At 35.4% G+C, this 15,554-nt stretch overlaps 1 protein-coding gene across 2 annotated transcripts in view; it reads left to right on the top strand.

Moving 5' to 3' along the window:
• LOC106882330 (synapse-associated protein 1) overlaps positions 1-15,518 on the top strand; it is a 66,480-nt gene extending 50,962 nt beyond the window's left edge. Inside the window, exon 6 of one of the 2 annotated variants that reach the window (XM_052971020.1) lies at positions 14,653-15,518. In XM_052971020.1, the coding sequence (XP_052826980.1) occupies positions 14,653-14,798 (146 nt within the window). In that variant the 3' untranslated portion in view covers positions 14,799-15,518. The remainder of the gene's footprint in view (positions 1-14,652) is intronic. The other variant, XM_052971019.1, reaches the window with a different exon arrangement.
• The last annotated feature ends 36 nt before the right edge of the window (positions 15,519-15,554 follow it).

Below are 15,554 nucleotides of genomic sequence, written 5' to 3'. Positions count from 1 at the left end.
TGAGAAAGAGAGGTAGACCGAGGAAAACGTGGAGGGGACAGGTGAAAGGAGAGATTGGGAGAGTTGGTTTGAGAAGAGAGGAAGCCTAAAACTGGACAAGATGGCAAGGGTGGTTGCTATGGCATTGAAGTCCCCCGTAGTCACAGTCCATGTTTCACTGCCATGTAGCATAGCTGTTCACACACAGGGATCATACAATCTGCTTTTCATCTTGAGGGAGAGGCCCTTTGTTACCAACAAAGGTAGCAGCTCTTTGAACTTTGCCTAGTCTATCCTTACTCAGAGCTTCCTCCTCTGCTGCTAACTTGGTTGCCTAGGTAACGGAAACTAAATACTACTTCTAAGGATCCACCTGGACATTTGATGGAATCTATTTTCTGTACATTCCTAGTGTTTATTGTACCTGCACATCTGCCACACACAAAGACTACTTTGTCTGTTGACCTTCCTATGATACTACTGCACCTCTTATGTATCCATAGCTTGCAAAGGGTATACCACATGGAGTTTCTACCAATACTTTTTCTATATATCGGGCAGGGCCATCTCCCCGAAAGGGTCAGTGATTTGTCTGTTTTCCTACATAATAGGACTTTGATCTTTGCTAAATTAACTCTAAGGCCCTTAGATTCCAGACCTTGCTTCCATACCTGAAATTTCTTTAGTTCTTGTAGTGATTCAGCAATAAGAACAAGGTCATTAGTGTAGAGGAGCTCCCAAGGGCTACCAATCTTAAATTCCTCTGTTATGGCTTGGGGATTATGGTTAACAAGAGAGAGCTGAGAACTGGTCCTTGGTGAACTCCTTTCCTGTATACTAAATTCTTTGCTATACTCATTGCCGACTTTCACTTTATTGACAGCATCCCTGTCATGGTCCATGGCTAGTTAGCATCTCACATAGGCAAATATAAAATGCTCAAAGGAAACCATGATCAGTGAATAAAAATTTATTAATACATCAAATACATTTCGTCGAAATCAAAAGTGAAAAAGTAACCCTGATTACAGATGCTATACAACTCCAGTTCAGAAGCAACTTAAATTGCTAAGTATGTGAGAAGTTGGAACAACTATACAATATCACACATCAGACAATCAACTGTTTGAATAATGTACTGTACTCCTCCTTAACTCAGAAATTCTTTTAGATAAAGGACATTCTACCAGCTTTAGTTTCAGATTTCACTGTTAGTCTCTTGTATCTTTCTCCTTATAGCTTGCTCTTAAATATTTTGCTTCTTCCCTCAGTTATGTACACTTCTCTGTCAGATATACTTTTATTTTTCATTGTATTTTATATCTTATATGTTATTTTTCCTTCTGTTTTCTTTTCTTTTCTTTTTTTTATTCTTACTTATTTTTTGCACACATATATATGTATATATGTATATATATGAGTTGATTTTTTATTGTTTCTTACGCATGGTATTTATTTAATTTCTATTGTTTTACTTTAATTCTGCTTTTATGCTCAATGACTTTTGATACTATTTATTCATACACACACACGTTTGTATGTATTTGTGTATATATGTTTCTATGTTATTTTAGTTTATTTTATTTGTGTTTTTATTATTAATGACTTTTGCTATTAACATATTTTTTCTAAATCCTTCTTTTGTTATTCTTTGTTACTCATTTTATCTACTCTAATTTACAAATGCTCTCTTCTTGTGTGTTCAAAAATTCTTTGGCATAGTGTCCACTTGATATGTTTCTTCTCTGGGTTCAACCGCTTTGAGGATTGTAAACCATTATCACCTCGTATATACTGCATACCATAAAGTTAATGATGTGGATAATGAATTGTATTCTTGAGACAACACCTGCTTCTGTGTCGTGTATTCTATGAAGGAAACATGTGATTGCCTGTTTACTGAAACGACTTACCACTATGGTTGACTAAGTGTGTATCTTCTTTCTATCTCATAATCCTTGGATGATTATTTTGACAAACAATTGAGTACCTGGTAGTTTGCACCTGACGAACAGGTGAGCTTCATTAACTATGAAGTAGTTTTAATAACTCATAATATGATTTTTTTTTTATCCACTTAGGAAAAGTACGTAGTGTGCAATTGCATTTTTCATTTCTCTCTTTTGCAGATACACACACACACACACACAAGTGTGTCTGTGTGTAAATAGATATTTGCATATATATATATATATATATATATATATACACACACACACATGCATGCATACACACACACACACACACACACACACACACACACACATACACATGTAAATATATATATAAATATATGTAAAGGTAAGATCCAAGGATCAAGGTGTAGGAAGTTAGTAAGCAGTCCTTAGAAGTGTATAAAAAAACAACTTTCAGGAACTATAAGTGGTTTATTGACATAGAAGGTTGTAAATTTTCCCCACATCGAAGTTTGATAAGCTGAAAAAAGTTATTTTGTTGTTCACAGTTAGCAACTAGGGTTGCTGTGTATACAAATAAAGATCCCTATTTAGGGAATGGAGTAGATAAAATCTAGGCTACATATGTTTCATGAAACCAAATTAATAGTAGGGGAGGGTGTTTAGAAAGTGTAATAACTAGAATAAGAAAAGGGTGAAGAGAATTCAGGTAGCTTTTACTTCTGTTGGCAACCAAAGCTCTCTCTCTCTTCAAGTGAAAGGAAGATTGTATGGCGTATGTATATCAACAGCAATTTTACATGGTAGTAAGATGTGGGCTCTGAATGCAGAGGACATGTGAAGGGTAGAGTGGAATGAGGCTAGTGTGCTCCACTGGATGTGTAATGTAAGTGTACATGTGCACACTAAGTACGAATGTGTTGAGAAAAAAGTTAGGCATAAGAGGAATTAGATGCAGTGTTCAAGACAGAAGGCTGCACTGGTTTGGTCATATGTTGCTGATGGATGTCAACAGCTCCATAAAGAAGTTCTGGTATCTCAAAGGAGACCCAGGAAGACATGGGATAAAGTACTGAAAGATGATCTCATGTCACTGAACCTGATAGAGGGGATTATTAAGGGACCAAGATGTCTGGCACCTTGCTATACTCAAGAAGACCTATCCTCCACAGCTAAAGAGTTAATGCCACCCATCCATCCCTGCCAAAGAGGATTGGTCTGCAAGAGCCCTGTGCCAGTGCCACATGGAAAGCACTTGTGCAGACACCACATAATAACTCCCATGCTGATGCCACATAAAAACCCCTGGCACACTCTGTAAAGTGGTTGGAATTAGGAAGGGTATCCAGCCATAAAAACCAAGCCGAATCATACTGGAACCTGGTGCAGTTCTGCAGCTGGCCAGCCCTGGTCAAACCATCCGACCCATGCCAGCATGGAAAGCAAAGGTTAAAGGATGATGATGATGATTTACATGTGTGTGTGTGTTTGTGTACATGTTTATATGGAGGCACAGGTATTGCTGTGTGGTTAAGAAGTTCATTTTATAATAATCACATGCTTTTAGCTTAAGTTTTTCTATGCTTATGGAAACATTTCATCATATGGCTGGTTTTACAATTTATTAATTTTAATTGTGAAGTGAATATACATTTCCTTTAGGCAAATTTCACATTTAAAGTTATTAGTATTAGTGATGGAGCATAATTAGTAATGGACAACATTATATTGTAGTTAATGTTCTTGTCTTTCAAATCCCAAATGCATTTACTAAAATTCATAAAATCACATAGTCTCCTAAACTTGAATGAAGAAGAATGGTTATGTAATCTACATTTCCAGATGGTAGTAGAACCTATGTAATGATACCTACAGTTACAATACATTGATATATCATATTCTTCTTTAAACAGTAGTTTTCTGAAGGACACATAAGTTTGTTTTTGAAATTACAAAGGTGTTTATTCACTCACATATAGCACTCCTGGTTAAGAGAATTAGTATTGACTCTGCTTCCAGAATTAGTTGTTAAAACAAGATTATTAGCAGTATTATAATCAATATTATTATTAGGTGATATCTTAAAGGGTCTATCATTGGAAGTACCATCATCTAAAGTATCAAAAGCATGATGAGTTATTTCAACTAAATTTGGATCAAAATTATTATTTATGTGTACATAGAGTCAAGATTATTACTACCTTTATTATCATCATTAGTACTATTACTATTTTCACCATTACCATTATTATTACTGTTATTATTATTATTATCATCATCATCATGGGCTGTGCGTGAGAAGACCCGGCAAGCCAAGTAAGATCGTTGCCAGTGCCCCTGGACTGGTTCTTGTGCGGGTGGCACATGAGATGCACCATTTTGAGCGTGGCCGTTGCCAGTACCGCCTGACTGGCTCCTGTAGGATTTTCGAGCGAGATCGTTGCCAGTGCCCCTGGACTGGCTTGTGTGGGTGGCACATAAAAGACACCATTTCGAGCGTGGCCGTTTTCGTGCGGGTGACACGTAAAAGCACCCACTACACTCTCTGAGTGGTTGGCGTTAGGAAGGGCATCCAGCTGTAGAAACTCTGCCAAATCGGACTGGAGCCTGGTGTTGCCATCCGGTTTCACCGGTCCTCAGTCAAATCGTCCAACCCATGCTAGCATGGAAAGCGGACGTTAAACGATGATGATGATGATGATGATGATCATCATCATCATCATTATCTAAGGCAGTGAGTTGGCAGAATCATTAGCATACCAGGCAAAATGCTTAATGACATTCTGCCCATCTGTTCATTTTGAGTTCAAATTCCACTGAAGTTGACTTTGTCTTTTATCCTCTTGGGGGTCGATGAAATAAGTACTAGCTGATCTCTGGGGTTGATGTAATCAGCTTATTCCCTCCCTTGTGCCAAAATTTGAAATCATTATTATCATTATTGTCACTACTACTGCTATTACTACTACTACTACTACTACTACTACTACTGCTACTACTACTACTACTACTATTATTATTATCATTATCATACCTAGAGATATAAACTAGTTCAGGAAAATTAGCATTAGAGTTTCTCTCACAATCGATCCTATTAGTCCTACTCTTGTTTCCCAATTTTGAATTAAGATAGTGTCTAATTTTACTTTTCTTTTGTGCTGCTATAATTTCAACCAAATTTCTGATGGTTGAATAGGGAAATTTTACTTTACGATGATTAAATAATTTTCTATATTTACTTGAAGGTGGGAAAATATTTGTCCTGTGCTGCAAAGAATTTCCAAGGGATATTAGTAATTATGTAAGATGTGAATGGTGTATTACACCAGATAATATTCCTTGATTTAGCCTTTCTATTATTTACATAAGACTTTTTTCGTAATATTAACATTATCAACATGTTTGTAATTCTTTATTCAAATTCTAAAATTAGATGTTCTCTCATAATTCTTATGCTTAAAGTTATTCATATCTATAGACTCCTTAGAGCTTAGGAATATTCTTATCAAAAATAAATTTACCACTTTTACCAATATCCAATTTGGCGGGACAAATTAGTTTAACTTGTTGATTGATAGTAAAGTTAAGTTTACAGTCCTTTAAGTTTATTCTGGGGGTTTGGGGCATGTAAGGTCCTGTCTGATCTTCCACTTGGAAATCTTCATCTATTTCCTTCACTATTAAGTTAATATTAAATAACTTTGCCTCAAAAGTTATTTTATAGTTATTTTATAGGGCTTCAGAAGTTATTTTATGGTGGTACATACACTATCTCATTCAGTGAATAAGTAAATTATTCTTATCAATAAGATTTTCATATATCCCTTTGGAGGTGGTAGGGATATGCCCTTTAAAGATTTTTCCATTTCATAGATAATCTGCCATAAGCACTTGTATACAAAGAGAATAATTGAGTATATAATAATAAGAAAAAGGGATTCATAAATGAAGGCAGATATCTGGAAATCACTCAGTGGTTAAGTGAACTTGGTTAACTACATGAAACAATCAGATACCAATAAATTCAAATAGAGTTAACATTCAAAGAAATTTCCTGTGTATGATAAGTAAATCCAAATCGAGCTTAGAAGAATTTCAAGACTTTCAGAGTATATAACAACAAAAACAAGAATGGAGAATTCACATCTTTATTTGATGCTTACACAATACAGGATGATACATGCATACATGTTGTAGCTAGGACACTCTGTAATGAAATCTGTCGGAAGTATAACCCCAAGGACAAAGAAATAAGAACCCACAGTATGGTAGAAGCCATAGCCACCCATGGTAAAAAGGAATACTGGTGGAATGTCTCAGTGAAGACCTCAATCAAATGTAAGCACAACAGACCTGATATAATGATTTGGAATAGAGAAGAGAAACTGTGCACAGTTGTGGAAATTAGCTGCCCAGTGGATGTTAACATAAAGCTGAAGATCAGTGAAAAAGAGAACACCTACACTGAACTATTGAGAAATCTGCAGTTACTCTATCCAGATAACAAGTTCAGGTTTATACCTGTAATTATTGGAGCCCTGGGATATGTAAACACACTGCCTAGATACCAATCTTGAGAAATTAGGCTTCTCAAAACCAGAAAGAAGAAAGCTAATTTGAAGACTACAGATCCAATCTATCACCGGAACTGTAAAAATCTGTAAAACTTTCCAGAAGTTTATCATTTAAATATATATGAGCATTTTTAGATATGCAACTATATGCATGAGAATACATACATAAAGCAAAACATACAAATCTTCACATATACATACATACATACATACATACATATATATTGTTAGGATATTAAGATATTCTTCTTAACATGAAATGAAAGGTAGCCTTAATACACAATAAAGAAAATCTATCCACCAATGTGGTGTTGCAATCATTCTCATCATTCGATATTTGTGTGCATATATATAATTTTGACCTGTCCTTGTTTTCTTTGTATCATCTATCTGGATGTTTTGTTGTCCCTTTCTTGTATCACCTGTCTGGATGTTTTGCGTTCTTATCCCATTTTGTATTATATATATATATATATATATATACTATCTTCGAAACGTCTAGTTAGAATAGAGGCAGCTGATGAAGGATTACTTCCAAGTGGCTATCTGTTTTCCTATGTGTTCGTTCCGTTATCTGTAGTTCATTGTTCTAACGTCCTGTACCCTGATATGCATCTATATACACATGTAGATGTAAGTATGTACATATATGTGGGTATACATGCATATATATTCTTTGTATTATATATATATATATATGTATAATATTAATAATATGGTGCTATTAAGTTAGACATGGCCTGGGTCAATACTGGCCGAAACCTATCAAAGTTACAGATATAAAAATAATGACTGATAAATTCATCTCCGCTCTCCTCTTTCCCCCTTTCTTCTAGCAAATCCACCTTACTCTCACTCCTAAATATGGTCTTCCTTTTTTTCTCCTGACAATTTTACTTCTAAAAATTCTTCTTTTTTTCTTTTCTCTGATTCTATTTATACTTGGGTATGACAATATATTTACTTATTTACCATTGACATAGTAAACGACCCCAGCTTACATTCACAATGACCTTCCCTTAATCAGCTTCAATCTAATCAAAATTCCCCCCTTTCTTCCCCCTCTCCTTTTCATTATTCTTAACAACTTTAGACTATTGCCTACTCCCATATTTTATTTCTTCATACATATGTTTTTCTCTTTTGTTTTTTCACCCGTTTCTCCAGCTACACGACTCATTTTAAGTCACATATCCTGTGAGTCAACTTCGGATCTCTTGATGACAATGTAACCTTCATTTAACTAAGGTATCTTCGGCCTGATTAGTAGCTAGTGGAGTATCCCTTGTACAATAATTATTACTTCCAAGGTTCTGCTAGCTAGGAGACATATGTATCCTGGATTTTACCTCTTTCATTCTTTCAATTTAGATTTTTATTCACATTTATATATATACACACACATGTATATATATATATATATATATATATATATATATATATATATATACGCGCACACACACACACACATACACACACACACACACACATATAAACACACACACATATAAACACACACACACACACAATTTTTTCTAAGCTTATCTGTCTCTTCTGACTATTAAGTTATGAGGATGTAAACAAACCAACATCAGCCTAAATTTCTACAAAACTGGTTGGAAGTTGGTTCAAAAATGATCCTGAAGCAACATTAATCTGAAGCGAAGATAATGACATGAAACAAAGAATTTAAGTTAATACAAGCCATATGCATTAAATCTATTCCATTTTTCTTAGAGACAGGAGAATTCATTTAAGTGATCTCAAATCACTTAAACAGACAACTCAACGAAAGTGAGGAGGCACTTTCAGAGACTGAAAACAACCTGAGACTCTCCCATGCAAAAAAGAGAAGTAAGAAAGGGAAACCAGGATTGTAGAAAATATATAAAAAAACAAATTGATGAAGAAGCTTTCATCCTGTTGGTCAGAAAAGTCATCAACAGCAGATATGATGTCATCATCACTGCAACACTGGTTCCCAACCAAGTGCTTTTTCATGTTGGGGAACAAATGGTAGTCAGATGGGGCCTAATTAGGAGAACAAGGGGGAGGATCAACCAGTTCAAAGCCACAGTCACAAACAGCAGCCATTGAAACCAAGAACTTTTGTGCTGAAGAATTGTTCTGATGAAACAAGACCCATTTTGTTAGTTTTCCCGGGCATTTGGTCTTGACAGCTTTTTGTGATTGCCTCAGCAAGTTGCTATAGTTTCATGCTTTTATGATACTTGAACAGGCATATTTTAAAAATATGCCACACATCTCCAAGCAATCTTTCAGGCTCTGTTTATGCATTATATATATTTAAAAAACCAAGGATGCTGGACAGTGGGAAAATAAGAAAAAAATATGGTAAAAACATGTAGAAGGTTGGTGCAATAAAATGAAACAAGAAAAAAGAAATGAAATGAAGAAAACTAAGATCCTCAGCCTCTCTGATTGCAGAAAGCACATTAAATACAATTGGTATAGAACAAAACAGTTGAAAATTTGTTGAAGTCTGCAAGACAGCAACTCAATCTAGTGTGGGTGGTGTCCTCCATGTCAATAAAAGAAACCTGTTCATGTGTTTACACCTGCTCTGGAATTAAGCAGTGTGTTGGAATTGCTGGATTTAAGAAGAATATGAGATCTTCCTGCTATGCATAAGTTGCATTTGTTGGATCCATTAACATATGGCATGGATTCCTCAACTATTCTCCACTTAATTGCATGTAGTGTGGAGCTGCTCTTCAAATTCTATATGTGGCATATACATTTGTTGCATTACATTTATTGGTGTGCCGAAGAGAGAGTGTGTGTGTGTATGTGTGTACATACATACACACGTGTATGTTTGCATATTTTTGTGTGCATGTGTGTATATATATTTGTATGTACATAAGCGTTTTCCCAAAAGTATTGGGCATGAATTTCTTATTAAATGATATTGATAGAGTGATTCTTTCTCTGTACAAAAGTACTATTAAACATATCTCCATCACAAGTGATGCATTTGCACCATCACTGAACCTAACTTTTGAATCCTCTTCAGAAATATATAGGTGTGCCCTGTTGTATTTACTTTTTCACGACCACTTTCACCTCATTTGTGTCATCAAATTGTTGTCCTTGAAGACTATTTTTCATTGACCCAAATAGGTGGAAGTTGGAGGGTACCATATACCATATCCTGGCTGTACAGTGGATGCAGAATTATTGACCAGCTCAATTTGCCAATCTCCTGATTTCTTGTCAAAGATATGTGTTCATGCTTTGTAATGGTGAATGGGGATGATGTTCCGTTTGTTGTTCAGTTTCTTCATCCTTGCAGTTTCTCTAAGACCTTTGAGTGTCTCAGTGTACAACTCACTGTTTAGCCACATTCCAGAAAAGACAACTCCCTTGTTGTCCCCTCAAACAGTCACCATGCCTCCGCTGCTTGCTGGCTTTTGAATTTCTTGGACCTTGGAAAAGAGATGTGATATCATTCCAGGGACTGAGCCTTTACTTCATGGTCATAATGATTCACTTACATTTCATCCCGTCACTAGATGGCAATGGGGGGAGGGGTCACATCTTCATTGGCTTCGAATGCTTTCAGCAGATCAAAGCAGACTTCCTTTCTTCTTTCCTTCAAATCTGGCATCAACTACCAAAGTACACTTTCCAATACCCAAAGACTTTCATCATCTTCTGTAATGCTCTGTAACCACAGTTCAGGTGGCACGAGCTCATGGATTCTGACTCATCTTTACCTGTGAATCAAATCATCCAGTTGCTGGTGATCTGTGTCAGTAGTTGTAGTCGATGGTCTCCCACTGCATGGTTTGTCGTCAATGCTAATTTCCTCTTTCTTTAAGCTTCACCTATTTGTGTTCATTGCTCTTGTCAGTGATGTTGTCTCTATAAGCAACGTGTAGCCTTCTGTGGATGTCAAACAGCTTGCTAGCCTTCTTTGTCAAGAATTCAATGGCAGCATACTGCTTTTGCATGAAACCATTATTTGCTTACAGTGAAGAAGAACAGGAAGAAGGGTTGCTGCAGATATTCTACCAGTATGTGCATTTTGTCAGTTAAAAAATTATTCCCAGTTTTGTATGACTTGCTATAACCTTCATATGACTATATATATTTTTGCATATATGTGTGTGTGTGTGTGTGTATATATATATATATATATATATATATATATATATACCGGAGTAAGCACATGAAATGTGCAACAAGGTGGAAAAAAGAGTACTCAAATACCAGAGGTAGAGTAATATGCTTTATTTAAAAGCAGCAGAAATATAACAAAAAAACCGTTACTCTGAGTTTCACGTTCCCGTTCATCGGACAGTTTTGTTAGAAATGGAGAAAAAACTGTCCGATGAACGGGAACGTGAAACTCAGAGTAACGTTTTTTTTGTTATATTTCTGCTGCTTTTAAATAAAGTATATATATATATATATATATATATACACTTACGTATGTGTATATTTATACATATATATATATATACTACTCCTCCGCCCTTGCTTGTATCTATCTCAAACTCTCCCTTGACTCATAGCTTTTAAACCTGTCCCTCATTACTCTACATTCATCTGCTTGTCATTCTCCTATCTACTTATTCTGCTGTTGTGAAAATGGAAATCAGAATCTAGGAATAGATATCATACTACCATCTTTGCATTGTCAGTGATCACTCATTCTCCTCTGTGCTGCTCCTAAATGGCCTTCATCCATCACTCTAACCTTCATGTCCTGACTCATATTTATCACTCACACCCATCATTCACTACATTTACCCTATTTGTACATTTAAAAAATTCCATACCAATGTCAATATCCATCTTTCACTTTTTCACTATCTTGAAACCTTACCCATCCTCCCTGTTTCTTCTGATTCGGTGCTCCTTTCTATTCACCTTCTTGGACATGTTACCTTGTGGGTATGTTCTGGTGCTTCATCCAGCTATCCATGTAAACTGCAAAGTAGCCAAGGACCTCTTCCATATTAGTAACCCTGTTCCTGCTCTGCTCATCATATTTTAACCTCTCAGGTCCTCATTTATCCTTTCTCTTGGAAATTACAAGGCAATTTCAGTGGTACTGGTGTCATGAAGAAAGTATCCAGTACATTCTATAACGTGGGTGACATTAGGAAGGGCATCCAACCATAGAGACTGTGCTAAAATTGAAACACTGGAGCAAGATGTGGCCTGTTAATCTGTTTGATCTTGTCAAAATGCCATTTTACATCCTTCCTTCCTACTAGGGGGATGATAATGTGTATAAGTTATCACCATCATCATCATCATGTCATTTTATGTCTGCTTTCCATGTTCGACAAGATTCAACATATTAGAGGACCAGATCATCCTCTGCTGTCTCATGTGTTGGTATGATTTTTATGACTGTCCCTCCTAACTACAACCACTTAATTGGATGCACTGGGTGCGTTTTTCAAAGCACCAGCACTATAGAATAGCTTTGCCATCAGCAAGACTAAAGGACTCTTTCAGACTATGTATTGTCGCTGTTATTCCTGATTGTAACAATGTTGCTATCAACAATCTTGTGATAGTTATGAGTGCGGGAAGTGAGTGTCTTTAAGTTTCAGAAATTGTTAACAATGTTTGTAGTTATTTTCATTCTGTCTGGAGAATTATACCACAAAATCTTTCTACATCTACATCAATAAGAATTATATTGTTCTTAAAATTGGATCTTTCTAATGTGGTATTGTAATTTGGGGCTGCCATTTTGAGGGTTGCTTCATCAGAAGATAGGTTGGAGACACAGCTACTAATGTTTGATTATTACTGGTGGATGGTTAGAGCTTCTGTTGATCGTTTAATCGTTTGACTTCCGCTTTCCATGCTAGCATGGGTTGGCTAATGAAAAGGTTTATATTTGCCTGTACTAAGATTCATGTTAATGCCTAGGAAATTAACTTCTTTAAGGTAAGAGCTAATTGTAGTTTTTAAATTGAGTTCACTAAATACTTCACATAATCTCATTCCTGAATACTCATCACTTTTCTATCAATAGTATCATAGAGCTTTGCACAGCCCTCTAGTTTGCCAGCTCTAGTCAAACCATTCAGCCCATACACACTGCAAAATCAGCAACTGTGTGTTCACTTGAAATATATATAATGCATGCAGAAGCAAGCTGCTATCATCTCTGGCAGATGATGTGTCCAGTACTGGAGAGTGGCAGAAATAGCCCGAAACCAGGACTGGTCTACTGGTCCTGTTGCTTGGAGATGGTAGGAGTTCACTCCACTGCTTGCAATTGTATCGGTTGCAGCTGTGCATCATTAACCAGCTAGAGGAGATGTCCTCTTGGGGTTAAAAGATCGCAGTAGAGTCCACTTGAATGGACAGCCATGTTAAAGTGGCTACAAATATTACTTGACAGTACAACTACTGCATTGATCTCTTAGAGAGATTTTAGAAATAGTGACTTGATTTGAGAGATAGCAATATTTTTCAATATATATTTATATATATGCTAGTGTGTGCATGCTATCTTTAAGATAGCATATTTTACATTGATTTTATATCATTGTATCATATATTCCTATAGTGTAATATGCATACGTATACATATTGCATATAGGTAGGAACAATATTCAACAAAGGGTGGTGTGTGTAGAATATCTGAAGACAGCTGTTTCACTCTTTAGGTGTGGTTCAATGGGGATTTGGTTGTTACTGAAAGGAAAGCTATGAGCATTATCAAAGTACACTGGAATTATTATTGAATATATTCTTTGTGTATATTGTTACTACAACAGTTACATTTTATGGATGGGTTTTCTTAGATTATTGTATAATCCCCAGGTTATTCCTGACATTTTAGTGAGTCTATCACATATGTTTGTTTCATTGGGAAGCTCTACAAATTATGTCCTGAAAATCTGATACCTTCATAATGGTTGTGATGAGTCTGTATTGTTTGTTCTTTATGTTATTGGGTAAATATTTATTCACTATCTGAAAGTATTAATGAATGTGGATGAAGTAATACTAATTAAAAAGCTTTAAACTTTTCTGGTATAAGATATTTCCATTTGATTTGTGTATATGGATGGTGCTGAGTTTACATGCAAATATGTGTGGGAAGAGTATTAGTGTGCATGTATATTTAATTGAGAATAATTTGGCTCTATTTTCAGGTATTAAATTATTAATCGCTTTCAACCAGAAATCAATTTTTGCAATACAAATCTCAGAAATACCTGAAGTGAAAGGAAAAATTTTCAAATTTTATTCTTAAATTATAATATATTTTTCATTTGTTTTAGTTTCTTCTCAAGCCATGCCTGGCTCATAAAAAGCCGGTTTCCCAGTTTCATTGGTACATAGGCTCCCCACCTGGACGGGATGCCAGTCCATTGCAGGTTGGCTTGCGGTATATGGATGTCCTGGATCCAGCCTTCACTGGACAATACCTCTACTTCAATTCCCACTGTCCATACAGTGTAAAGAGAGGGATTGCTCAGTGCTTAAAACATTGAGCAAAGAATATAAGTAGCAATCCTGATACACACCACGAAGAAATGATCACGCTAAGTAACAATCTATTAAGCAACAACTATCCCAAAAGCATACTATCCACTCCAATTATGAAGAGACGATGAAACCCTTAAGCTGACCACAGTCTGTCTACCCTGTATGAAAGGCCTCTCCGAAAAGATACATAAGATATGTGACCCATATGCCATCAGGACAGTATTCAAGAGTAATACAACACTTCACAAATATCTCCTTTGAGTAAAACCACCAATAGAAGAGAATATGACCAAAGACTGCTTGTACTCCATCCCATGCAGCTGTGGCAGGTTATACAAAGGTGAAACATGTTGCCCTCGCAAAATAAGGGTAGAGGAACATCACAAAGCTGTGACATGAGGAGATATTGATAAATCGGGTATAACTGATCAAAAATAGAGTAAAGTTCAATAGAAGGAAAGATGGAGGTAGAAAATTGTCAACAATTCACATGTGGCTCCATTTTAAAATGACCGGAAGACATATATACACATTCTTGTTATTTTGTTTTCTGTTGAATATTCTATATATTATTCCTAATTGTTAGTCTTTTCATACATATTTCTTTACAACATGGAATATTTTCCTTTCAAGGAATTGCTGTCTATATATTACTGATGTTTTTTTTTTTTTCCTCAAACTTTTTCCAGATGCAGAAGACATGCCACAGTGGGAGAAAGAATTGCAGAAGGAACTTCAAGAATATGATATGGTGGATGATAGTGTGACAGCTGAAGACATCGACTTGGAGAAAGAAATTTTGCAACAGCTTGAGGAGGAGAACAAAACAGCCTGAAGAGGATTCACTTCTATTGTCATATTTGACCAGCTGTATTTTTCCTCTCTCTTTTCTCTCCCCCTCTCTCTTCTATACAACTATCACCAAAATTGTTAGTAGTACTTTTCTTTTGGTTCTTTACTGATCATGTATTTTCATCTGTTGTTATTGTTGCTATCATCATTAGAGTCATCATCAGTGTAGCCTGTTGAACACTGCACTTGAACTGCTCTTGTTAGTAGTGGCAGGGTTACTTTTTGTGAATTTGATTTCATACCAGTGTTTGTTGGCTGGACAAAACTCATGATAATAGAACTGGTTATTGTTACTACTAATATTACTACTAATACTTCGGTTGCTGCTGCAACTACTTCAACTAAATAGCAATATTACATCTACCACTACTACGAATACTACTGCATTACATTCCCACATTTTTATTTGTCATAAGACCAATATTACATATTAACTAAAACATTTATATTCTTTTTACCACATTCAAGCACATAAGCATATGTGTTTTAACTGAAGTAATTTTTTTTTTGAATTTCAATTTTCAATACTTGTATAGTTTATATTTTAGTTTAAATAATTAATTTCTAAATTACTAACAGAAGCTATGAAAAATATGTCATGCAAATAATTTTTGTTAATGTTTTATGACATTAATAGGCATTACCATTCTTTTATTTATTGTTTGTTTCTTTCCATTGAGACTTTTAACTCAGAATATATATATATATATATATATATATATATATATATATATATATA

This window comes from Octopus bimaculoides, chromosome 10 (assembly GCF_001194135.2).
Source record: "Octopus bimaculoides isolate UCB-OBI-ISO-001 chromosome 10, ASM119413v2, whole genome shotgun sequence".
NCBI classification, from domain to species: domain Eukaryota; kingdom Metazoa; phylum Mollusca; class Cephalopoda; order Octopoda; family Octopodidae; genus Octopus; species Octopus bimaculoides.
Note: the sequence above shows the minus strand (reverse complement) of the source record. Positions and strands in the feature narration are given on the sequence as shown.